This window comes from Micropterus salmoides, unplaced genomic scaffold (assembly GCF_014851395.1).
Source record: "Micropterus salmoides isolate LMB-PRFRI ecotype aquatic unplaced genomic scaffold, ASM1485139v1 Ms_hic_scaffold_2, whole genome shotgun sequence".
NCBI classification, from domain to species: domain Eukaryota; kingdom Metazoa; phylum Chordata; class Actinopteri; order Centrarchiformes; family Centrarchidae; genus Micropterus; species Micropterus salmoides.
In genome coordinates, this window is record NW_024041150.1 from 32,670,196 (window position 1) to 32,696,755 (window position 26,560).

General features: G+C 38.3%; 3 protein-coding genes across 5 annotated transcripts in view; 1 reads left to right on the forward strand and 2 right to left on the reverse strand.

The window, feature by feature from the left end:
* Positions 1-2,579, reverse strand: part of stk26 (serine/threonine protein kinase 26) — a 33,974-nt gene extending 31,395 nt beyond the window's left edge. For both annotated transcript variants that reach the window (XM_038731222.1, XM_038731221.1), the window contains exon 1: positions 2,305-2,579. In XM_038731222.1, the coding sequence (XP_038587150.1) occupies positions 2,305-2,325 (21 nt within the window). In that variant the 5' untranslated portion in view covers positions 2,326-2,579. The remainder of the gene's footprint in view (positions 1-2,304) is intronic.
* A 1,250-nt stretch (positions 2,580-3,829) lies between these two features.
* On the forward strand, positions 3,830-12,362 carry zgc:77880 (zf-DHHC domain-containing protein). 2 transcript variants are annotated; one of them, XM_038731201.1, is made up of 9 exons: positions 3,830-3,968; positions 4,883-4,971; positions 5,082-5,167; positions 7,065-7,177; positions 7,341-7,402; positions 8,385-8,502; positions 8,611-8,683; positions 10,296-10,473; positions 10,615-12,362. In XM_038731201.1, exons 1-9 carry the CDS (start codon positions 3,844-3,846, stop codon positions 10,704-10,706), a joined length of 936 nt encoding a protein of 311 aa, XP_038587129.1. In that variant the 5' UTR covers positions 3,830-3,843; the 3' UTR covers positions 10,707-12,362. The 2 variants fall into 2 exon arrangements, with proteins under 2 accessions (XP_038587129.1, XP_038587130.1); XM_038731202.1 differs by having other exon boundaries at positions 5,082-5,155.
* A 7,451-nt stretch (positions 12,363-19,813) lies between these two features.
* On the reverse strand, positions 19,814-26,080 carry LOC119911934. The gene is made up of 11 exons (XM_038730908.1): positions 26,036-26,080; positions 25,463-25,653; positions 24,278-24,418; positions 23,512-23,650; positions 22,608-22,785; positions 22,368-22,509; positions 21,881-22,024; positions 21,559-21,611; positions 21,386-21,466; positions 21,028-21,107; positions 19,814-20,230 (listed from the first exon to the last, which is right to left on the reverse strand). The coding sequence occupies exons 1-11, from the start codon at positions 26,078-26,080 to the stop codon at positions 20,162-20,164; spliced, it is 1,263 nt and encodes a 420-aa protein (XP_038586836.1). The 3' UTR covers positions 19,814-20,161.
* Between the last annotated feature and the right edge of the window lie 480 nt (positions 26,081-26,560).

Genomic DNA, 26,560 nt, shown 5'->3' on the forward strand with positions numbered 1-26,560 from the left:
CTTTGTTAATATAAAAATGTTGATTATTGTAGCTTTAAGTTAGGGCGATATGGCCATAAATGTTATCATGATAAATTCATACCGTTTGATATCGATAATTATCACGATAAATGTCGAATCATTATTTCTTCTCTAAGGCTGATTTTTGCTCCTGAGTAAAAATTGAAGGAAAAAAAAAACAGATTTTTTTTTTTTTATGGTCAGAACATGAGGTAGAACATTCAAACGTATAATGATAAAATCTTCTTTCAAAAAATATGATTAGTAAATATTTTTTCAGTCCCTTGTCCTCAACAAAATAAATATCTTAATAGAAAAATTAAGTGCTAATTTGTTTGTGATTCAAATGAATTAAATCAAATATTTATTGATGATTTATTGAACATTTGTTATATTGTTATTGGGGAAAATTATATTGTGCTAATTATTATTATTGTTTTATTGCCCAGCCCTACTTTAAGCTACCAGAGGCCAAAGTGTCAGGAGAAAAATAACTGAAAATATATCAATAGGAGCTAATTTTTTTTTGCTTAAAGAAATTCATCATTACCTATCAAAACTGCAATATGTCTTCCGGCTAGTCGACCAATCAGGTTTTTTCAGCATTACACAACACATCCCACTTTCTCTCTCTCACAAGTGTTCTTCACAGGTACAACACACATTTCTGTCAGGCTCTGTGCTGCAGCAGTTGTTGCCAGGTGTCAGGTGTGTTGTCTGTTGATTTAAACAACATGTGACATCACCTCCTGCCCCGCCCATCTGGGACGACCAGAGCAGGCAAAGCAAGTGATCCGACAAGCCCGGCAGCCAGTCCCACAGGTAGACACACCTGAGACACAGCCGAGCGGAAGGTTTAACACGCTTATAACACACACCTTGGTAACCAGCAGAAGCACAGCCCGTCGACTGATTTACCTTAAACAAACCGCAAAGTCACTGTTGCGCAAAACAAACACAATATAGGTCACTAAACAAGTATCATAGGGATATCACATAGGCACAGACACACCTAGGACCTAGCGAGTGCTGCCCTGTCATAACCCTTCCACAGTAGATAAAGATATAATGAGCTATAAATAAGGCTAATGTAAGCTCCCTGACACAATGAGTCACTGTGAGAATATGACATGAACATCACAGTGATGCATTCACTCAAAAATGTCGTACATAATAAAGATCCTCAAGTGCCAAAAGGTCACCAAAATGTCAGTGGACACACACAACAGGGAAATAGAGGAATATTCCAGGAATATTGCCATACAGTCACTGTAAAGTCAACATGGAGTACAAAGTCATATTATACTCCACTAATAAATATATTATACATCATAAGAGTTATAAAAGCCACAATTCAGAGATTTAAACACCATAATATCACTGTAGTTTGGCGTAGCTACGCCACATTATAAGTAACTATAGTAATATATTAATCTCTAAGGCCATTAACACTATGGATTACCAAAGTCACACATTATGTGTCAATATAGGAATATTACAGGGATATCTTGAAAGAAATGAACACCATGAAGTCCCTTTAAAGTCAGTATGGAGTACAGAAGTCACTAAACATTATAGGGTTATTTAAAGAGATTTAAATAACATAATGTCACTATAAACTCAGGGTGGAGTAGCTAAGTCCCTTTATTTATACTGTGACTTATAAGTAAGAGAGAGAGATTTAAATGGCAAGAATTTCCCCTTGGGATCAAAAAACTATTTCTGATTCTGATTTAACAATAATGTCACTATAAACCCAGTGTGGAGTAGCTAATGTCACACCATAAGTCAATATATAAAAAGGTACGTTATTTAAAGATATAAAAACAACATAATGTCACTAAAAACCTTGTTTGCAGTACTAAAGTCACATTATAAGTCACTGTATGAATATTACAGATATGTTACAGATATTTAGGAGACATTAACACTATGGCGTACCAAAGTCACACACCATAAGAATATTGTAAGGGTATAAATAATAATAAAAAACTCAATATAGGAGTACCACAGAAAGTATTACACGTCACTTTATGATAACACAATGAGCTACTATGAACTCTTTAGAGAGTCGTTTCTTGACACTGGGTGCGGAGACTGAAGACGGTTGACTTTAATAATGAGTCCCTTGAGGTTATATATCACATAAACACCAGGTAATCACTTTAAAATATATAGAAAATGGCCTCTAGATGCACAAAATCGACTCTTCTGTTGATAAAGCAGTTTAGTTTGCTTGTAACGACGGCTAAAAAACACCTAGCAAACCTTCAAACCAGTCACCACGTCCACCTTTCTTCTTACCTGCATACCAGGAACTTCCATGGTTACTTCGAAGTATGAACGCCCTTTTCCTCCTCCAGGTTTGTGTCTTTACGTCTTCTTCTTTTGACTCTTGCTTTTCTTGTTTTATCTCCCCGTCGAGGTTTCCCCCACACAATTTTAAAAAACTCCCCACCCCCCCCAAAAAAGAGGTTTAACTTCGAAGTACAAGTGATAAAATATATCCAAGTGAAAAGGCGGTTTGTTTGCAGTAGAAAAATAAATGAACCAACTCCTGACACACACGTCCTGCGAGAGTCTGCAGCAACAAAGTGTTGAGCAAACGAGGATGACGAGCTGGTCACTGCCTACTTCAAGGGAGGAGCGACAGTGTGGACATGTCAGCTTTACACATATATACTGCCACCTTGTGTTCTTTGTATGCTCTGTCTATCTATCTATCTATCTATCTATCTATCTATCTATCTATCTATCTATCTATCTATCTATCTATCAATCTTTCTATCTATCTATCTATCTATCTATCTAAAAAATAAAAAGTATGAAAAAGTATTTGTGGCTCAAAGTTGCTTTCAGGTGCGACTCGTAAGGTTGTAAATTTTACAAAAGAAAATATTGTTCCTACTTTTGTTCCCGGACAAACTGACTCTGGATCTGGGTGTTTTTTAAAATAATTAATTAATGAATTATTAATGAAAATATGGTGCTTTGTTTTGCATACTTCTAAAAAGAATGTGTGTAAAAACAAAATTATATAATAAAATAATAAGGTGGCACCAATCAATAAAATATATGTGAGGCTCAAAGTTGTTTTTTGTTCCACAGATCTATATAGCTAGAAACAAGAGGAAAAAAATAGTTAAAAGGCAAATAATATAAAGTTACAAAAATTTAAAAATAAAAATACATCTGTCTAACTAAATTTTAAAAATTTTAAAAAAGTGAAATTTTTGCCTGGAAGAAATTTCCAAATCACTTCTCCGGACAGTATTATAGAACTCAAATGATACCATGTTAGTTCAAACTCCAACATTAGAAAAAAAGAAATGTGAAAGTTAGACGTGTATTTTCTTAACATATTTCAACAACTCACCAGGTAAATAATGTTAATTCAAGTGTTTATGCAGAATGCCAAAAGTATATCTATCTATCTTAAAAAATAGTTGAAAAGTCGAATCAATAAAACACGGGTTGCTTTTATGTGCTTTCAAAATGCAAATATGACATAATAAAATGCATCAGTCTAAATTAAGTAAAATAAAATGACATTTTGCTTGGAAGAAATCCACAATCAAATCACTTCTCCTGCCAGTACTCTACAACTAAATTGATACTGTGTTAGGTGTTTATGTTGTATGCCAGAAGAACTGATTTGATTTCATTGTAAAACAATACGCAACCCTAATAATAATAAACCAGAAAAACAAAAATGCATTTTTCATGTCGATGAACTGTCCCTTTAAGAATAATTTGTTATTTCCTGCGGTCCTGGAAGGCGGCATCAGGTTTCATCGTGATGTCACCCGGAAGCGGGGGATGGGGGGCGGAGCCCTGCAGAAGATGGCGTCTCTGCGCTGTAGGCGAGACCCCTGCGGCGTTATCTGTCTGATTTTAACTTATTTCAGCGTGTTTTACGCGGACTACGTGGTCATACAATATGTCCTCATCCCCGCTTACTCGGGCAGGTCGGTATTTTGTGTTTTTATGTCTTTTAAACCGTTAGAAATGAGACATGGCGTCTGCTTCCCTGCGCTGTCTCCATTCATTTGACAGGTGTCACAACATCCTCACGCTTTATCTCTCTGCTGAATCAAGACACAACTTATTTTTACTTTCAGCAACACACATTTAATTGGATGTTTATTCAGTGTTTTTGTATCCACCAGATACACCAACATCTGACACCAGATAACGTCTTTTTTCCTTTGTTTACTTGCTGAGGCGTTTGACCCGCGTCAGAACAGTCGGTCAGCTGTTTGGCTGCTGTGACAAACGAAATAGGCTACATTTGATACCATAGACACTGTAAGACACTTCCTGTGACTTATTTTATATCGCAGTTATAGTTTATTGATGTTTTTTATTTTTCTATTTATACTCGCTTATTTCTTATACTAATCGGTCGTTTAACCTGTTTCTTTAGTTGACACAGGCCAGCGATTGTGGACGAAGTATTTAGATCCTTTACTTAAGTAAAAGTAGGGTGCAGATACCATAACGTAAAAGTAGTCTGTTACAAACAAAAATACTGCATTGAAAATCTTAAGTAAGTAAAAGTATGTAAGTATAATCAGGAAAATATATTAAAAGTAAAATTACTCTATGCAGAAAATTGTCCCCTGTGACTGTACTATACTATTATTTATTAGAATAATATTTCTCATGCATTCATGTAAAAGCAGGATTTTTCTGTTTGTAATTGTTGAGGGTAAATTCTTTAAAAACTTTTTCTGGTTTTACAAATCGAACAATTAATCGTGAAAATAATTGGCAGGTTAATGGATAATGAAAGTATTGTTAGTAGCAGCCTTACACTTAACAGAACAATAAAATGTGTGTGTTTTGTGTATTAAGTCTCCCTTTCTTTTTTCTCTGACAGTGTGTGGTGTACTCTACATGGATCAGTGTTCAACCTGATTCTGCTGCTGCTGCTGGCCTGCCACGCCAAAGCTGTCTTCTCAGACCCTGGTCAGTAACTCAGAGTGTGTGTTCACTACTCAGGTTATTAAGTCAAGAGGGAAATGGGTTGATGAAATGATTTTCGATGTTGAATGTGCGTTTGTGTTGCTGTAATCCAGGCATGGTGCCTCTTCCTGACACAGCCATAGACTTCTCAGACCTCCGCTCGCAGTCGTCTCGGATGAGTGAGCGGGTGAGTCACAAAGTAAAAATCCCTTTTCTGACTAATTACACAGAGTTTAGTCCATAATTTTACCGCTGAGTCAAGTAATAATTGTTCAAACATTTAAAACAACTTTACATTGTTTTCAAAAGTCTTTTCATGTTGCTTTTTGTGTGGATTTTTCCACCTTGGAGGCATTTTGTTTTGTCATGAATTCAACAACAACGTTGGTAAGAGGCTGACGGCTGAGAGAGAGGGAGGATCAGGGAGATTATAGCTTCTCTCTGATTCTGTGTTATTAACAGCTATGTCTTTATCTCAAGGTGACTCTGTAGTTACATCTTAACAGCTACACTTATGTCTGCTTTTGGGCTTGTCACTTTGTATTTAAGAGCTTAATGTCAGTCTGTCCAAAGTGCTGTCTCAAATCGGTGGTGTTGCTTACTGTTTGACCAAGTGATGGGAATGATGTATGAGTCTGCGCTAAAGCTGCACTCAAAACAAGAAAATAGTTATGTTGAGGTCTTCTGTGGGCCGAACACGATCTTACATTTGAATAATAATGATAAACTATAAATGGTAAACGTACATCTCTTCTGTTGCCTGGGTTTATATTGTTGGTAGACGGGTCTACCGTTAACAAAGCCCGGGTCCCCTACTGACTCTCCCCCCTTGCATGTGATACACAGACCTGGCACGTTGAACATATTTGTTGTTGTTGTATATTTTTATGTTGTCAGTTTATATATTTGTATGTACACAATATTCCCTTCCGTTGCGTTACTTCTGCACGGCACAGACCCAGAATAATGCACATGTATATATCTGTAATGTTGTTCTTCCATTCCATATTTATATATTTCTACATTTATTTATGTTGACTGTATGTTTGTCTACGTGTAGCACCTTATCACCACAGCAAATTCCTGGTATGTGTAAAACACTACTTGGCAATAAAGCTCCTTCTGATTCTGATTCGGGTCGGGTATTATGAAAATTGCAGCTATAAGGTTTCTCAAAGTTGAGGATTTTATGCCAGTGTAGTGCTGCAGCATTTATCAAACTTATATCAAAAAGCCAAATATTTGCCAGTTTTGGCTTCTTAAATGTGAGAATTTGCTGCTTTTTTCGGTTTTATATCTTTGTCAACTGAATATCTTTAGAATTTTTGACTGTCGGGCGAGCAAACTAAGCAATGTGAAGAAGTTAGCTTGAGCTCCGGAAAATTGTGATGGCCTATTCCCACTATATGTTTTTTTTTTTTTCCCATCAGAATCAGAAACCGGTTTATTGCCAAGTAGATTTTCACCAACAAGGAATTTGCACAACTTGGTGTTGTGGTGCATAACAGTCACAATAAATAAGGTAACACAAAAACAAGTCCTGTAGTCCAGAGTCATAAGTATAAAATAGATATTAACAAATAAAATATGTGAAATATATAGATATATTCTAAAATGAGAAGCTGCACAGTGTTTACAACAAGAGGAAGTCAAGTTAAAGTGAGTCCCTGTTCCAGATAGCTGCAAAAGTGCTGCTTCAGAATTAAATTCAGTGTACAAAGAGTAAGCTAGTTTTTCAGATGATGTTTTGTGCAATTAATCCAAGATCTTTGTGCAAAGGACTGTTTTTGTTTGTCGTCTAATGCAGTGGTCACAGCTGTTTTAATACGAGGAATGATTGTTTATTTTAAAAAATTAAACCGTCTTTCAAGGAGAGAAGTGAATTTGGGACGTCAATTGTCGGACGATGTTCCACTTGATGTCTGTAATGTCCAAACACCTTTTGTTCAGTATTTGTTGTGTAGAGTCTGTGCACACTGAATGTGTCACATGGCCGATAAAGTCAAAGGTGAAGCTGAAACTTGATTTCTTGTGGTTGAGTATCCGTCAGACTGAGTGGATGTTGTAGTAGTTACCTGTTGTCCTGCTGTTTACAGGGCTGTGAAGGTTGGACGGTGTGCAGTCGCTGTGAAACCTACAGACCTCCCAGGGCGCATCACTGCCGCGTCTGTCAGAGGTGTATACGCCGCATGGACCATCACTGTCCCTGGTGAGAAAACACCACCCATCCATCCTCTTTGTTTAATATTTTCTGCTTCTCTCTTTTCACCTCCTGCACCATCTCTCAGACCTTGTCTCTTTGTTGTGCATCCAAACCCTTCTTTCTTTAGGCATCATCTTCTCATCCATTTACTCTAATCTGTGTGTTTTAGGATCAACAACTGTGTCGGAGAGCTAAACCAGAAGTATTTCATCCAGTTTCTCTTCTACACCGGTCAGTACACAACATGCTACACCCTGTTTACATCAGAACATAGTACTGTGTGCTAATGCCTCTGCAGCCCTTATTGTACAATCTGTTTGGATAGTATGAAAGCAGTGAAAGGCTCCTTTCAGAAGATGAAGGCGATCGGTGTCGGTGTCTAAACTTTTGTCCTTTTCCAATAAAACAATAATAATAATGATCACAATTTAAATTTCCTCAATAAAATAAAAAAAAAAGTTTTAATTTAATTCATTTGAATCCTGAACGAATTAGCACTTAATCTTTCTATTAAGAGATTTATGTTGTTGCAGAAAATGGACATCAAGTGTTCTGACCCTAAAGAAAGGATTAAAACCACAATTAACCGTATGGTTTCTTCAACTTTCAGTCAGGAGCAAAAATCAGCCTTTAAACTTGAAAGAAATAATGATTGGACATTTATCGCGATAATAATTGATATCGAATGTCATGACATTTTTTATTGTCATAACATTTTTGGCTATATCGCCCAGTCCTACTTTCAACACTGATAATCCGATGGTCACTTTTAATCTTTATTTCTTTAACCTTTATTTAAGCTGCAAGAAGCTCACTGAGATATAATCCCTCTTTTTTAAGGGAGACCTGGCCAAGAAAGGCAGCAAAACAGCATTTAAAAGTTACATTGACGCACACACGACAATACATTAAAACATCTTCCAAGACACACATCTGCACTCCTCCTTAAAGACACCTGCAAGTGGTACCAGCACCTTTATCTGTACTAAAGCACCACTCCCTGCTTTCAAATTAAATTTTTACAGTTGGTATTAACCCCACAAGAAACATTTGTTCATTTAAATTTAATATTTTATTCCCCAGTATCCTTTTTATAAATCCTAATCCTGTCACTGAATACTTCCTCTTTTATATTCTAATGTTTCTTAACCTTCGCCACTACTGCGATTGAAGGGTAATGCTGTTGATACCGCGATGCTATCTGTGTGTGCAGGCATGGCCAGTCTGTACTCCATGGTGCTGGTGGTGTCGGCCTGGGTGTGGCGGATAAGGAACGAGCGAGATGGCGACGCAGAGAAAGAAGCAGAGACACCCAGCAAGCACCTGATAGTGTGAGTCCTCTGCAAAGTGAATAGTGTCTGTAAGAATTAACCTAGCTTAGGTTTGCCATTGATTCAGTTACTCGGTTAGTCAGCTCATGGTTATGTTGTCTCTCTTAGCGCTCACTACATCATCCTCCTGGTGGAGTCGGTCTTGTTTGGCGTGTTTGTCATGGTCATCTTCTACGATCAGGTACGCACACACAAATCTGCTTCCATCACTCAAAGGCGACATTGCATTTACTTACATTCATTAGAGGGAGACTTTCCCGAACCCTGTTCTTTACCTTAAACCAAATCTTAACCCTCAATGAACTTGAGCCCTCGTCACATCTACAGGAACATAGTGTGTTATACTCATAGACTGTATATAAGAAGAGGACGTAACCATCGTGAAGTCACCCGTTGGTTTGTGGACTGCCGTTTTATTGCCTCGAGTTTGGCCGATAGGGCCTCGCCATGTTCATTCTTTGCAACCAGCGGCACCAGACGTGATATTTGGAAGAGACGGTGGAGCTAATGGCCGTGTGTGAAGCTAGCTAGCTTGCTTAGATAGGTGCATCAGTCTTAAAACTAAATGTACTCACCAGAGAAAGTGAACAGCCGACTCCTACTAAGCTTTTTTAACGGAGCTGGTTAAATTTACACAGTGCTGTTGGTACAAGTCACTCTAGCTTTGTTGACAGGTCACCATGGTAAGGACTTGTCAATCATAGATAATCCCGCCCTGAAGCATACTCTGCTTTATGGTCTATTTTCCTCTAAATGGGACCATAAAATACTTAATGTTGTATTAAAGAAGACATGAAACTAGCGACTGAGACCATAAACTCATCAGGAAAGTGTTTACTGAGTTAATAAATCAGCTGAGAAGTAGGGTCATTTTACCATTATTTCTAATGGAGCCGGACTTCTTTTAGAAACCAGAGGAGTCGCCCCCTGCTGGCCACAATGCAGGTTTAAGGGACTTCCACATTGGCCTCGCCTCTCAGACCAGAAGCTTCCTGCTTGGTTATACTCTCTGCTCTCATAACATCTACACTGGTGTGTTCACTGTTGCTTTACCTGGTCCGTGCTTGTAAAATATCCAATGTGTCTGCATCGTGTTACATAATAGGTAACAACTCTCTGTGATTCTCAGCAAAATACTAAAATGGGTCGCCAAATATTTGCTTATATACTTGGGTGGCCCGCCCAAGTAAAGTCAATGTGTTGGAAACACTGTAATCCATAATGAAAATAATCATTAGTTACAGTCCAGTGCAAAATAGTTTATGAAAGTTAATTATTACATTGTGGACGCCTAAAAATGTCTTTTTCAGACACTTTAAGGAGTTGTTGGCAATTCATTTTCTTCTGCTAAGTACATTTAGTTTTAAGTCTTTATGTTTTTTGCTAGCCAAAATTAGCATCCTAATTAATATATATAACAGTTAACATGAATAAAAGATGCACCTTACTAACCAAGCTGGCTAGCGCTATCCTCTCGTTCAAATATGGTCACGTCTGGTTCCAAAAAAAACAAGATGGTGATGTCCAAAATGAAACTAAGGTAGTAGTCCACAAAACAGCGGGTGACGTCACTTTGGCGACGTCCAGTTGTTTTACACGGTCTATGGTTGGAACTCAAACCGAGGTAAAAGTAGACGAGGCTTGTTGAGCCAAGAAAAATGAATACTTTATCAAAAGCCATTGTCTTATTTACAACAGTCTTTAAGAATGTGAGGGCTAAATTTGGATTAAATAATTTGTAAATAAAGTTTTCTGAAATGTAATACCATACGTTTTCTGTCTTCCTTCTCCAGTTGGTCTCTATAATCACAGACGAGACCCCCATAGAGCAGATGAAGAACAGGCTGATGCTCAAGGACAGGGGCTCTTCATCTTCATCTGCTTCCACCTCCTCCTCCTCTCAGCTGCCTCACCACCCCCCTCACACCCGCAAGCCAAAGCTCGCTCTGCTGCGGGAGGTTTTCGGAAGAGGTGGGTTTGCGCTTATCACCAAGAATTTGAAATGTACCACTAACAACTATTGTCATCGAGCTATTTATTACGTCTTTAAAGAACTGACTCTCATTTCAAGAAAAAGACGTTTTATGATTTAATCTCTTATTTTCTCCCCAGGCTCGGTTTTTTGCTGGCTTCTTCCTCTCCACTCCAGCCCTCCATCAGTTGGCGGCATCATCTACTCCGCCCTGCCGGACTATGACGTCTGACCGTTTGGCCCGTGAGAGTGCTAAGAGGGCGAGGAAAGGATGGCGAGAAAGGTTTTATTTGTGTGACTGTGTGAGAGAGTGAACTTTATGCCTAACTATTATGTCTTATCTTTGGACCTGAGAGGTGAAGAGGAAGGAGGATGAAGGCCGAGACTGGGACAAATGAAGAGAGTGTGTTAGATGAATGAGTGTGTATGACTTTATCCCCCAGGGCCTAAAAAAATTCAGCCTTAGACTCATGAAAATCTGTTCCTTTCTTGTCATGAAGGAAGAGCTCCGATGGTCCCTGTTTTGTCCCGATCTGTAGTTTAACCACCAGTGTTTTGATCATTTTACTTGTGTGGATAGGTTGGCCCCCTGTGGACACTGAGGTTTGACTGACATGGGTTTAACAAGAGTGATATGCAGATTTATTCACTACAGCTGCCTACAATCGGATGTATTTAGCTGCATGATATTTGAGTTTTTATGCCCAGAAACAAACATTCAGGGCCAGATTTAATAAGAAAATGGGCCAGCACAAATGTGCACTGCGGGTTTGTTGAATTTACAGGTCCAATCTGCATGTAGTTAGCTCCTGACGGACTGAGGCAGCAGCTCATTACAGTAAGCTCCTGGACTAATGCATTTTGCGATTAAAGGAAAGCTCATAGGTGCAATTCTGTGGTGGGATTTGTCTGGAGGTCACCAAGTTAAAGGAGACCTATGGTGCTGCTTTTCCCAGTCCTATATTTTAGTTCTGTGACTTCTGTATGGCAGCTTTGCATTATTCAAAGATAAATTTTATACTGGGTCTTTATGTAGGCCTTAATTTCAGCCTCTATCTGAAACAAGCTGTAGATGCTCCTGTGTCTTTAAGGCCCCCGCCTCTCAAAGCCCACTGTCTTCTGATTGGCCTGATCTGTTTTGACTCACAGGGATTTCTTTTAAATACTTTACCTCATTATTTTAAGCTTCGGCCATGTTTAACATGACCATCCAAAATTGTAACAGTGTAGATAAGTCATAAAATATGGAAAAGCATAATAGGTCTCCTATAACAAAATAAATGCTAACTTAGTAATCCTCCAGAATAGGGATGAAACAGTATGAAAATTTCACAATTATAGTGACCAAAATTATCACGGTTATCAGTATCATCACTGTATTGTAAAAATGTGCCAAAAAATATTAAAATGTACTGATAAACACACTGAAACAAATTTCAACAAGTTTTATATTGAAAACTACAAATACAGTTGCCATTTTGTTTGCATAAAAAATTAAATAACAGCAGATACCTTTTTGTAAACAAATGAAAATCATCAGTGTGCATTTTCAAGAGTTTATATTTTATATTATATAGGTAATACCATGACCCCGTGGGCAATTACATGAAAACAAATAAGTCTTTAGAAGACAGTGATAGTAACTGTAATGAGCCCAACAACTGACATAAATACAGAGCAGTCTGTAGCGTTTCTAGATATGCTGGTTGGTTGACTAAACTGCGTAACGTGTTATCATGACATATAGACTCTGCTGACACACGACGCTCACAGCAGCAGAACAACGTGTAGCGTTTTTACAAGAGCAGCAACACTGAGAGCTTCAGTTTACACGCTGTTAGCAAGTCAGACAGACAAACCAAAGCTAAAAGTTAACTCACCCTGCGTTAACTATAAGGTTCTTAAATCAAGTTTCCCTCAGCGCTCTCATAAAAACTAAAATACGACCAGACTTCAGAGTGACATTATTGACCCTAACAAACCCACGTTGCATTCTGCGCATGCACGCCTGCTTCTGGGAGACGCTGGACAGTGTTTACCGTGAGATTATAATAGCGCGGTTAACCGTACCTGGTTATCATGGTACTTAAAATGTGTACAGTAATAATAACCCTCGGGAAATTTACCAGGGTTTACCATTAAACCGGTAATAGTTTCATCCCTACTCCAGAACGTTAATGTCCGCTGCAGTTCAAGTCCAAAGAAACCTAATGCTAAAAGAGCAGTCCCCAGATTTAGCATCGCCCGCTTAAGGACAGTTAGATGCAGCAGAACCAAAGATAATGCATTCATTATCCTTGTTTAAACCTGCTACCTACATTACCCACAATGCAACTCAACTGCCAGCAGTTCAGTCAGAGATTCGGGTGTGCATTTACACATTACTCGCATTTATTTTCCCAGCACAACCTTGTTTAAATCCCGGTCACACAATTTGCAGCCTCAGTCCAGTGGAATATATATCCTACTGTCATTTGAGCAGCCCTCGCCTAAATGCATAACAATAATAATGACTCACAAACTGCAGCAGAATGCGTCACGCCTGTGCCCCCAAAAACAGGTGCAGAAGCCTCACTAAATCTGGCCTTCTGTGTTTTCTTGTCTAAGACAAAAGCATCTGAAATAACATTTAAGCCACCGTGAGACACCACAACTGTCCAACTGAAACTCCAAGATGTTAATAATGGGGTCTGAAATGCATGAGATAAAAATATCTTTGCACACGTTTGAGAATCAGATCAAAAGGGGATTCCGTTGACAGTAAATCTGTAATGAAGATGTTATGTTATGTTTGAGCTAGGTGACGCTGAGCAGCTGATTTCTGACTTTGACCCACACATCAGTCTAACCCCAGTGTAGGTCTTTTACAATGGTGTGTTTGAGGGAGTCGACTTCTGGACAGTGTTTGTGCTGACACACAAACTTTCCTTTTCTGAAAGCTACTAAGAGTGGCATGGTTTAAGCTTCCTGTTTCAAGTGTTTTTACATGTTGAACTCCTGAATGAAACCCGACCAAAACTGTCTTTTTGGTTGTTGAACTGTGAACGCTAACTTTGCCCTAAAACTAGTTTGTTTCTTAATTAGGTTTTGAAAGGTTAGATTATTCGGGGGTTTTTTGTCCTTTTTATGGTAATGTCAAAGCTTTAAATAGGTACCGGGGTGCACTGATACAGATTTCTAAAGCTGCTACCACTATCTGAAATTTCCCATCCATATTAGTTGAATACATTGTGATGGAGTTTAGTGAAATACTTTGATGGTATGCTGATATACACTATGTGGCCAAGTGTTTTAATTCAAAGTTTTAATAACAACCAGCACTTCCCTGTGAATACCTTCCACCTGTTGTTTGAGCTTTGCTCCCCATTCACACACCTGAGCATCAGTGAGGTTCCACGCTGATGTTTGGTGATAAGATCTGGCTCACAGTCTGTGCTCCAGTCCATCCCAAAGGTGTTGGATGGATTACAAGTCAAGTCCTTCCACATCAAATTGGGAAAACTATCCCCTTGTGGGCCTGACTGTGTTTAAACAGAAAATGGCCTTCCCCAAACTGTAGACACACAGCTGGAAGCACATTGTTGTCTATATTATCCTTAAATCCTGCGGCATTAACACTTGCCTGCGTTGGAACTAAGGGGCCCAAATCTTGACCAGCCCCAGTCCAAATGTCCGTATACTTTTGGCCACATAGTGCATTCATACATCTCTAAAGGGTTCTTTTTTGTTACCGAGTTAGATCGAGGTCCAGCACCAAAAGACCCTGTAGGTGTCTATTATTTATTTACTTTTATTCTTAAAATCAACCACTAGAGCTCAAGATATCAATTATACCACGTCAACAGCTCACATTTTTAAACTATCTGATGAAGTGACATTTTTATGTTTAAATTATCCAATAACATTTTATTTTTATGAGCAAAAAACAAACTACCTACTTGTCCTCTATCACATCCTGTTACTCCAAACTGTTATAATAATAGGAACAAATAAGATGTGTTGCTGGATGCTGGTATGATGCTTTGGGATTCATAAGCAAACAAGAATTGGTGAATTTCCACAAAGAGATGCATTTTTTGTGTGTTTTGTTGTTTTATTTTCCTCATTCCTGTGTTCATGTTTAAGTACAAAGAAGTTTGACGCGCTAACTAACTAAACTGTGTTACACTTACAGATATACACTACTAACGCACACACACACGCACACAGGGTGTGATTTAAGATGTAAAAAGGGGGACGCTGGATAAAAACGACACATTTTGTTTACTGTCATAGTACCCTTAAATTCTATTTTTAACCTTGGAGATGAAAGTAATATTTGTGTCATTCGTTCCCCATCAAATCACCCCAACACATGCACACACACATACGCACACACACGCAGAGTACATTTACTTGTATTCTGCTAAATCTCAGTGAAGGGACGGTTCTTAACCAATTCATTGTTTATAATTATTCTGTGGAGTTGACTCTGCCAATAACAGTGTATTGTTGTATGTGAGGGGTGAAGTTGCCTTTCCTCACTGGTCTGGGTTTGGATGTGCTGCTGTCATAGGAACATTAATGAAGTGTTTAGCAGTGAAGAAAAACGTATAAAGGTGAGGCTGCAGCTACTTACCAACACTTCTTATCGCTTGTTTAAATCACCCAAAGTTAGAAAACTGTAAATGACCTTGTATGACGTGGTTGTGGCTGACACAAGAAGATAGTTCCAAATTGAAGTTTTCAAGGACGCGTCTTTCAAACTCTCATGTTTCCTCACAAGAATACCTCCAGATCTGCATTTTGAAAGCTGGACGCATGGCTACATACAGTATATACAGTCAAAGTTCAAAAGAGAAAAGTCAAATTAAACTTGAAGCTACTCTAACTACCTTTATCATTAGCTATTATTTACTTTCAAGATGCATTCATGTCATTAATATGCATCTAAATCTGCCTCCATTTTCCAAACATTTTATGAACGCTGCGTAACAGAAGTGTATTGAATAGAAAGGATCCACACACAAGAATAAACTCTTCTAAACTGTGTGTATTTTGGGGAAAAATATTTAGATCAAAAGCAAAGGAATTCAAAACAGCCAAAAACCCTTTTGCTTTCAGAGGTGGTTGAACAATTTGTAGTTGAGCTCCAACGATAAGTCTATTAATAAATTAGTCCATTGACAGACAATTAAATTATTTTAGTTACTTGTCAGGCAAAACATCAGAAATTCAGGTTTTATGTTTTCCTTTGTCATGTAAAATATTAAACTGAATATCTTTCGGATTTTGGACTGTTGGTTGAATAAAACAAGCATTTTTCACTCTTTTATGCCATTTTATAGATAAAATGAATTAATCAAGAAAATATTTGTTAGCCGCAGCCTTGTTTCAAGTATCCTTGGGCCCTTAGAGCAGACCTTGAGGGGTGGACCAACCAAAAATGTTTTGCAAAGATGGCACAAGGATCTTTTAAAAAAAGTGTGGATACAACATGAGAGTATTAATCTGTTCGCTACTGCTGATTTTGGAATGGTAACATAGACAGCAGCTAGTTTTTAGTTGGCCAGTATTGTTGTTATTATGCCTTCATGTGGCAAACCACTCTGCTCCTGACAGTGGGGTGTGTAGTTTGTCACGTGTAATAATGCAAGACTCACTTTGAGGTGGTTTTTCATGGTTGACATCACTATAAATTGAAAAGGACGTCGAATGGCGGAGAAGGCAAAAAAAAGGCAACTTCACCCTGATTTTATGTTTGTGTATATAGTAATTCTTCTAATTCTGTGTTGGACCTGGGCTGAACATGAGTTTCAGATACACAATATTAACAACATTATTACAAGTGCTTCGGTGTGTTAAATGAAGTTTAACAAAGTATTCACAATAGTCCTCAGATGTTACAAAATGAGAACAACTGCCAGTGGTTAGATGATGTCAGTTCTAAAAAGCCCTTTTTCTTGAATTATGTGACTTAAATCACATGGAGTGATCTGCCTTTTTTTTAATATAAACGTTTCAAGAAAATCAAGTTACTGATATTCTATTTTAAAACATGTTTAATAGCAGACATTAAAATCATGTTGATCTGCAAGTCTCTAAACAATTTAAGTGAAACCTTGGAGAGATGTTAGCAGCGGTTGTGAGAGGTGTTCTGCATTTGACACAGGGTTTGTAATGCTGCATTTGCACTGTGAGCAACAACAACTGTGTTTAGTACATCAGGCTCTGTTGGTGCTGTATTACAGGGTCTTTTGTTCAGTATTTAGTCAAAAACATGTATTGCTATTGCTTTGTTTTTGACTTTTGTGATATTACTTATTTGCTTTGATGGGTTAACTAAATATAAAGCTGACCAGTATCAACAAAAGTCAAGATATTTATGACTTGGTTATATTTTGGAGATGACCATTGGTGCTTTTATTATGCATAATTTGTCAATTTGAACGCAACCCGCTCATCCTTCCCTAAACTACATCGCAAAATTGACATTGATTCGTGCTTCCACTGCTATTTACAGGAAGGCAATTGCACTTTTAAAAGGCAGCTAACAGCCTCACTTTCGTCAACAATTTTTCCACCTGTGGTGCATGTCAGTGTTTTTATTCTCAGGTGGTTTGGTGTCATAAAAATCAGTTTGACGCTACTCACTTGTTTCCTCCATTTAGCTTTCAAGCAATAGCTTGATATTTTGGGAAATTTGCTTTCTTGCTGATAAGATAAACATTACTCTCATGTCTGTACAATAAATATGAAGCTACAACCATCTGCCAGTTAGCTTAGCTTAGCATTGAGATTGGAAATTGGAGGACCAGTTGCCAGACAACCAGTAGAGACTCCATGAAGTTATTTTCCGTTTTTGTATGGAATAAACAAACAAGATATAATATGTTATTACTGAACTAAGGAAGTACTGCAGACGGCTTGTGGACAGAGCCAGGCTAGCTGTTTCTGCGTTTCTAGTGCTAATGCAAAGCTAAGCTAACTGTCAGATTGTTCCAGCTTTGTATGTATTGTACAGGTATGAGTAACCATCTTCTCATCCAGCTCTCAGATGTGAAGAAGTTTGTTTCTCAAAATGATGAATAATCCTTAATTAAAGAGAACAACAACTGCAGACAGTACATTTTACAAATGTCCCCAGGGGCAGAGTCCAAGGCACAGTGCTTACATATTTTTCCAAGCTGAAAAGACAGGATGAATTTCGAATCAGAAGTGACATCCTTGGTCTCCACTCTCTTCATTTCACTCACATATTCAGAGAAAGTCAGAATATTGCGTTACTCAACTCTAATTTTGGCCTTACTACCAGGGAAAGACAACATGTAACCTATAAAAAGTTCTTACCAAAACAGTTGTCAAATCAAATAGTTCTTACCAAAGCACTCTTGGCGATAGCAAGTTGAAAAAATTACCAAAAGAAACCAACACATTCTCATCTCAGGGCGTCAAACACACTTTAAGAAAACCTGACAGAGGTTCCGTATTTGAAGCACAAGGTACCCTTTGCCATCAGTATGAAACGCCTTAAGGTTTAGGAAAACATCATGTTTTTTGATAGATTTAGGAGAAGATCAAGGTTTGGGGTTGAAATAAGCATATGAGGTGACGGAGGATGGGTTACACTAGAGTTACTTGAAAGCCCAGGGCGTGTCATGTGGATGCTGAAGGGTACCTTGTGCGTCAGAATGCAACGCTTTGTCAGGCTTTCTCAGAGCTTCGGTTTCTGACACCCTGACATGAGACCGGGCGGAAATAACTTACAATATTCAGATTCTAGGCACACCAGGATGTACAGATACCTTATTTTACTTAGTTTATTGTCTATTTATGGACCAGTTCTGGTGATTTTGTTAATAATTTACCTCATGGTGTGAATGCATGTTTTCCTTGATAGGATGTATCATCAAACCCCATGATGGCAATGAAGCAGCCGTCCTCCACGCTGAAAGACGCCTTATTTCTGTTGGTTTTAATAGTGTTTGAATTTGACTGCAAAACAAGGCGGAAGCTCAAGGGAAGAAGTGGTGAGAACGTTTCTCTCATAACCACTGGTAACCACTCTCCAAAACACTTCTTGACAGGCAGGAACACTTACAAGTCATCCTAGCCCAGGTTTGGTTTTTGTTAGCTGTACATAGGAAGCTTCATATTTTATATGAATAATGTACAATTCTCATGAAGGGAAGGTTACAAAAACTCAAATAAAACAAGGTTTAAAATGTTTTTGTGATTATTTGCAAAGACCACAAGGTGCACGAGCTATAGTCTTTTATTTGTCTCACCTTGAATGTAACATTTTCTCTTACAAATGAAATGTCATCACCCTCACCTTTGTGAAACACCTGAAGCATTTCAGACTGTGAATGTTTTTAGTCCAGGTGTGTGTTAACTATCAGGGTATTGGCTTGCTTCTTTGACTCTGTTGAAAAATGCAGTTGATCTGTTTTTTTCGTTCGTTTTTTGTATCGGTGTTGATCAACAGGGTGCGCTTGTTTTGGTTTATCCAGATCGGTGCGGTTGCGTCTTAACCATTGTTTCCATCAGTTACAATTCAACAAAATGACTCTTGTCCACTGTTATCTGAAACAAAACAAGCGCACCCCTTTTGCGGTTTTACTTGACAGCGGGAAGGAATGTGTGTACAAACAAAGAGGGCCTGAAATTAACACTTAGCCACCAGCCTAACACTTTTTGCAATACGAAAACTTTATTAACTTGCAAACAAAAGAAAGTGCATCACTGTCCTTGAGCTACAGCTGGAAGTAATCATTTTATCATCATTTTGAAAAGTAATTATCCAACAAAAACATCAACCAAAGAATTAATATACTGCTGTTTTAAATATTAAACCAATAGAAAGCCTCATAGCTCAAGTTTATCAAGAGGCTCGTCACTTTTACCAGTGTATGTAGTCAATAAAAGTTCATTTAGACACGAGCTAGTCTTAATATTATAATATATTATATTACCCCTGAGGAATATCTTCAGCTGCTAAAACTCTGTGTTTGTTGGCTGGTTGGCATAAATAAGTTAGTTTCACGTCCTGCAAAGAGTTTAATATCATGTGGCTTCATGATGAACAAGTTTACAACCAACTGATGTTTAATTTATTGTTACTGTCTTGACACCGTGACCTGTGTATTTCTAATGACATGCTGCTCGAGCTTGTCCAACTGGAAGTAAAACCGATGTCTTTTAAACTTCACTGGCTCCTTTTGTCTTTTTTTGTCAAGGGTTTGTTTTATGAACATGGCTGCCGAGTTCATATTTATTCTTAACTATGTTTGGGGCTTAATAAACAGACAAACTACAATACAAACACATCCACAGCATACATAACGGTAAAGACAGATGTTTTTTCGTCCAATAAAAACATTTTTATTTTTCATTCTTTAGCAGGAACCTGTGTTTAGATTTACAGTCTCAATTCTTTCCACAGAGAAAATGTCTGTTATAACCTCAGGACTTTACAGTTCTGGTCTTTGAGGGTTGGTGTATCAGGAACATAATTAAGGAGTTTGACTGAATTCAACCATGTTCCCCAGCTCAAGATCCTATTTACATGACACAGTACCTTTCCAGGGTTTTATATTCTCAGCAATGTTTCTCTCTAGGTCAAATGTTCAATGCATTTTCCCTGGGTACATATGTTTAAATCACCCACCGACTGCTTATATCCTACTGATGTTATATTCCTTGACACTACACTCTCCTCACAAAGCTCAGAATGAAGTTTGATGGCATCCCTTGTCTCACCAGTTCATCATACAGCTGGAAGAGAAACAACAAAGTGGTGCTGAGATACAATCACTGTTATCTGAGAAAATGATAAAAATGTGCAAAAACTGAAAGGAAACAAACAGATTATTCACATTTTGCACTCATGGACAACCAAACTATACCTGTTGAAAATACATGTATGTGGACATAAATATGTTGTGTAGCCTACATATGGTAATTATTTCTTCATATTCCACAGTTTTCTACTATTATTTTGTGTTCAGTTTTAAAATGGTGGTTTGTTTGCTCAAATTAACCAGTTTTGAATAAATTATGCTACACTCACAAAAAACAGTCTGTTCTGTTGCTTTAAGTGTATGTAGATTTTTGAAAACAGATTTTATTTTAATAACTTATATGGGACAGGCCTTTTATTCCTTAACGATGCAGGTAAATCTGAATGAATTATACTTTGGTGCTCATTGTTTCCATAAAATGAACTAAACGATTGAATTGTGGAGAATGTAACCGATCTTACAATGTCTAGTCCACACTGACAAGTTTAAACATTAATACTTTTTGTTCTAGGAAGCTTGGAACTAGCTCAAGCAGGTGACCCAGTGGGCTTCAAGAGGTTTTATATAAAAGTTAAACAGAGCTACTAAGCTACGATAGCTTCCTCCAGTTTGGACTCTCCATACAGCTGTTTTTCGTCAATGGTGCAAATTTGTGTGTCAAATTTCAGCACAGCTGAATTTCATCAGACATTGACTTACTTATTCAAAGTATATCTTCGTGGTTATCTGGTGCTTTGACAAGATATGTGATCAAATAAGAAGCGGACTGACCTGTTGCATGACGGTATTCCTGATGTAGTTGTCAGACAGTGGAGACAAAGAGGAAATCCTCATTCTCAGACCTATGACAACTAGAAACACAGTGACTGAACTTTACAACGCAGGCTGGAAGAAAACCACAATAGTACGTGTTGTGCTGCTACATAAGACGTAAGGTGCTGACACTGAGTAATACTTTGCAGGCAAAAAAGCATGAAACTAACAAAAGGGGTTTTGTTTGCAGCAGGAAAGTCAAGGTGCAGTCCACCTACAGATTGCTTTCTTTTGTTAGAAGAGAGTGTGCATGTGTAAGTTGTAGACAGAGTGCTGCTTATTAGTGATGTAGTTGTAGAGGGGATGGTGGTCGTACTTTGATTGAATGCTGCTGTAGTTTCTGGTGTAAGTGCTGGACAAGTTTCTGTGGTTACAGTTGCATTTGATGATGGTTCTGCTGACAGAATTCATAATTAATGACAGGTTAGAAGTGACTTATACAAGAAGCAATGGAATTCAAAACATTAGACAGAAAAGATTTCTGCTCACCGTTTCTAACACTTACAGCGACACATCGTAGCTCGGAGTGATACGTTGTTGAACTGAGAGAATAAACGAAGAGCTTAGTTACACAATGGGACATCCATTTTTTTGTTAAAAGTACAACAACATTTACCCGTTCAGTTTTGGCAAATATTTGCCAAAACAGCTTTCTTTCATTATTAAAATTGATTTTAACTGACACAACTGCAAAAGAACTTTTGATTTCAACCTCACACGGTTTTGTGTTTGTTCAACATATGTTCAATATACTTTACACTACTTCCATATACTTTTTCACAGGTTAATGGGTTGACAAAAAAACACTGACTTGTAAACTGCTTGGACAACAAAGCAGATGGGTTGACTTTCTCCATCTTCGTCCTCAGATGGTGTCCATCTCAGAATGAACTGTCCTGTTCCTGATTTAGTCAGGTTTATGTTGTACGGCCCACTGAACAGAAGCTCAGAGATCCTTTAACAAACAGATGAACAGAATCTTGGCAAGTTAAATAACCTTTTTAAAGACCAGTCATTGCCTCCAAACATAGTAAACATAGATTCTGGGTTTACTCTGGAATGTGTAAATAGGCAACTGCTGATAAGCTTGCCATACAAACTTAAAAGGGGATAACAGGTTTCAGTTGTTAATGTTATTTTGTCTGGGTAACTAGTAACCTACATCCAAGGCCTAGGTGTAGCATAACATTGGCTAACTACCTCATTTTACAGTTTCTATAGAAAAGGTTCCACAAGAGACGGTTCAACAACACATCTTTAATATCCCAATCATGTTTGTTTGTTTTCTTTTGACTTACGTGGAGATATTTGCCTCCGCATTGATGCTGATTTCCAGGGTGTGATTGACAGGCGTGTACAGCTGTGCCCTGTTGGCTGGGGTTGGAGGCAGGAATGTAGGCAGGTAGAGTCCCTCTGTGCAGGATGGCACCACAGGATCCACTGGAACAATAAAGAAAAACAGACATTTTGTGCTTTTCATGGTTAGCAGCTAACTGAAGTGTAGCTAAAGCCCTGCCTGTCAAAATGTGAAATCTGACCATTTAAAACAAACTGGACAGGTAGTTTGCTGAGAGTGTTGTTGGTAGTTATGGTTGTCTGCATCCCGTTTGTTTGAGTCAGGGTGATATTCTGCCTGGGAAAGTCCTCCATCACCAGCTGTACGGCATATGGACCTTGATTACTGCCATTGGTGGGGCTGAACGACAAAGTACAAGACTGCAAAAGGATTTAAAAAAAAGCAAAACATGTCAAAAAAAAAAATTGTTATAAAAATGCAAGTCAGTTTATACATTACAAAAAACATTGCCAAACAGAAAAATGTCACATTAGTCATGCATTTTGGGTAATCCAGGTGATACCATTAACACAATTGCTAATGACTAATGTAGCTTATACAGTATGCTGCATTGCATGTTACTCAAGACATGGGCTCAGATTTTGTGATAACAGTGTGCACTTAACACGGAAGTGGATCTTCATTTTCATGAAGAATGTAGTGTGTACATTACATTATGTACAGACTTGCTTATCATATTGTACATAATCATTCAGTGTGTGAAGGGTAACACACACCAAATACACGTAACATCTTGACTACTTCTTCTAACTACACAGTGCTTCCAGTGTACGTTATGCAATGCATATGTTGAAAGTAGGAGTTATTAGGATTGAGTAGCAACCATGATCAGTCACATCAATGTCCTGTCTCTAGAAAAGAAACAAGGCTATCTGATTTGTCTGGAAAGCATGAAAGTCTGCAAACAATTTGTGTAGCCACGCCATAGAATGGCAAAAATTTATTGCAACCATAGCTGCTCTCGGCTTCCTGAAGTTAGAGCACTATACTCCTGTGCATTTTTGCAAAACTATGCTAGTGTTTTTGGGCCCACTTTTCTCACTAGCACCAAAAATTGTGCTGTTGTGAGAATGGTGGCAACTCACTGGTGAGAGGCTGAGAACAGACGCTGGTGTACAGGGGTTACACTCTGACAGTGCTGCGTTTCCGTATCTGCATATAACTTTGTCTCCATCAGGGTCAAACGCCAACAGGTTAAAATCTCTCTGACAGTTTGAAGGAACTCTGAGAGAGAGTGAGAGAGAGAGTGAGAGAGAGAGAGAGAGAGAGAGTTTTAGCAGTTGTTACTTCCTGTCCTGTTGTGTGGAGGAACAACATGTTTATGCCATTTACACTGAATAAGAATCAGCTACTCGTGTAAACTTATCTGGCCCTGTGCATCTCCATGTATTTGTTTCCCCTGATGCCTGAGCCAGCAATTCCATCAGTAAATGCAAAAACATTATCAGTTAGATTAGTAAATCAAAACCACCCTCATATGTGTCTGTCAAGTACAATGCTACTGCAAGCAGCTGGTTAGCTCAGTTTAGCATAAGCTACCAGCACCAAGCTCACTTATTAAAATGTTTTATTTGTATGAATTTAAAAAATCCATTTAATCCGTGTTAGTGTCAATAAGTGAGCAGAAGTATATCACCCTTTTTTACTGAAATCCTTGATTCAGTTTAGAAAAATCAAACACTGAAAGGAAAAAAGGGGGGATTTTGGGGTGGAAGATTATGAGAAAGTAGTTTGTTTATAAGGAATGTCAAATTCACACGTGGCAAATGAGCTGTGCACTGGAGTTCAGTGTCACTATTTGGTGGCATGGAGGGTTTTGAGATCTGAAGGGGAATGAGTGAGGAGGCTTACCTCACAACCGGCAGTATGGTGGTCTGGGGTGATCTGTTGGCATGGCCGGTGTCCGACCGGTTCCTCAGCTCCACCAGAGTCAGAGCTCTCCATGCAACAATACCATTTACGATATTATTTATCCAATTACCATTATCTAACCTGTGGAGGAAGTTCATGGGAAAGTCAATTTTACTGTGCTACATAGAACCTGAGTGTTCTCATGTACTATAGATGTTACTGTGGCATTTCCAATATATTACATAAATCATTGGATTACCAGGAGCCACCACAAGCAATGTGATTTTTGATGTCAGTTTTCAAAAGTCTCTGAACTGCATTGTGGGTGACATCACTTCTTATTTATGTGGAGATTTAAATTGACTCAGTCTGTTTTGACTGCATAGTGTGTATTGTGTTTTGTGAACAGAAGTCTGCACTTTGAGAAAATGGCATTAAAGGATAATTTTAGTATTTTTAAACCTGGACCCTATTTTCACATATTGTGATGTCAAAATGGAATTTGTGCGGTAAATGGCTTCACCTGGCAGCCCCGAAATGGATGCAGTGGCTGCCATGTATCGGTATAATTGCTGTTTTTGCAACCAACAGGCTCAGACTATGATACAAGATAAATGGTCCGTACTTGTATAATGCCTTTCTCAAAGCACTTTTACATTACATCACATCGGCCCCATTCACACACTGATGCCGAAGGTGCCTCTGCCATTAGAAATGGAAATACACATTCACACACCAATGGCACAGCCACCAGTCAAGCAATTTGGGGTTCAGTATTTTGCCCAAGGATACTTCAACATACAGACTGGGGGAGCCGTCAATCAACCCCACAGCCGCCCCTCTAACAACATTATGGAAAGGATCCCTACAAGTGAGTGTTGCTAGCAGTTCCTCTATGTACACAACAAACTCCTCTCCTTCATTTCCACCGGCGTTTCCTGTCTAAGGATAAAAGTGCAGCAGACACGGCACAACATAAAACCAAAACAACAGGGTAAAAGAAGCTAAAAAACCACAGCGCTTCCTTTGATATCAGATTTGATTCTGCAAGTGATCTCTTTCATCGTACTCTCTGTAAAATACATATAAAAAATACATATATAAATATTTGGGAGACTGACAGAAGGTATTTGAACAGATAAAAATCTGCCTATTAAATTTTTGCAAAAGGCATGGATCACTTACCTAAGCTGAAACGGAGCATTGCTGGTAACCTGCCGAGTCATGATTCCCTCTCTCTGACACCACTCTCCACTGCTCTCGCTGTAGACCTTGTTCAGCACTAAAGCACTCTCAGTACCACAATTCCCAATGTAGCATTGCCACGTGTCAGAATCAGTGCATAAGTGGAAGTTCAGCTTATAGCGAATTACCACCTGCAGTGATAAACAAAACCATCCACAACACAGAAGAAGGTAGTTCTTAGTACAGACGTTTACTTCATTTTGTAGGCAAACACTATTGACTACTGAACTTAACTTTCATGCCGAAAACATTCAGAGTTCAGAACTGTAATTTCTTGTGTCCTCTAAAGAAGTTTAAAGTGAAGGGCAACTGGACTTGGTTGACTAGAAGTCACGTTTTGTCCCTCATCCCCCTGAAGAAGTCTCTTGGATGAGGGACAAAATGTAACTACAACCTGGATGGCTGAGAACCTTCACAGACTTTGTGTCCTCTCAAAGTTCCATTTTTATTCTTTAAGTTCTAAAAGCTAAGTTTGTTTGTATGGAAAGTGACAGCACTTTTAGATGTACGTACCGTGACAGATCCATTGGTGCTCGTCTTCTTTGGGTAATAAGTCATCACTGTCCCAAAGAAATGAGTTGCTTGGCAGCTGCATGCAAGCAGCATCAACAGCAGCAGAGAGATGGACATAGTGAAGGTAAGAGTCTCTCTTCACGCAGGCAGTAAATGAATACGAACAGTAATATGCAGACTCTTTGTGTCTTTTATTATGTCTGTCTGACTCCCACACAGAAGAATTTCTTTAAGGTCAGACAATGAAACAGGAACTGACATGGTATGAGGAAATGTCTGCTGTCATGGTCTTATGTTAATGATCAACCAGCACTGAATGACAAATTCTTGATATTTTATGTTTTCACTCATTATCTAATGAGTATCTAATTTTTTCGTTAGTTTTTTGCATTATTATTTTTAAGAAAATGCTTTGTACATGGAAACATTTTAAGTATTTCTTCTAAATGGCATGGGAAATACATACATACATTTTGACATAAATACCAATAATTTAAAAATAACAACACAAAAAGTGGTACACCT

Coding starts and splice junctions, on each gene's coding strand:
- zgc:77880 (XM_038731201.1), top strand. CDS start 3,844: ATGGCGTCTCTGCGCTGTAGGCGAGACCCCTGCGGCGTTATCTGTCTG. Junction 3,969..4,882: donor ATCCCCGCTTACTCGGGCAG/GTCGGTATTTTG, acceptor TTTCTCTGACAG/TGTGTGGTGTACTCTACATG. Junction 5,168..7,064: donor GTGAGCGGGTGAGTCACAAA/GTAAAAATCCCT, acceptor TGCTGTTTACAG/GGCTGTGAAGGTTGGACGGT.
- LOC119911934 (XM_038730908.1), bottom strand. CDS start 26,080: ATGACTTATTACCCAAAGAAGACGAGCACCAATGGATCTGTCACG. Junction 23,651..24,277: donor ACCATACTGCCGGTTGTGAG/GTAAGCCTCCTC, acceptor ACTCTCTCTCAG/AGTTCCTTCAAACTGTCAGA. Junction 21,467..21,558: donor CGCTGTAAGTGTTAGAAACG/GTGAGCAGAAAT, acceptor GAATTCTGTCAG/CAGAACCATCATCAAATGCA.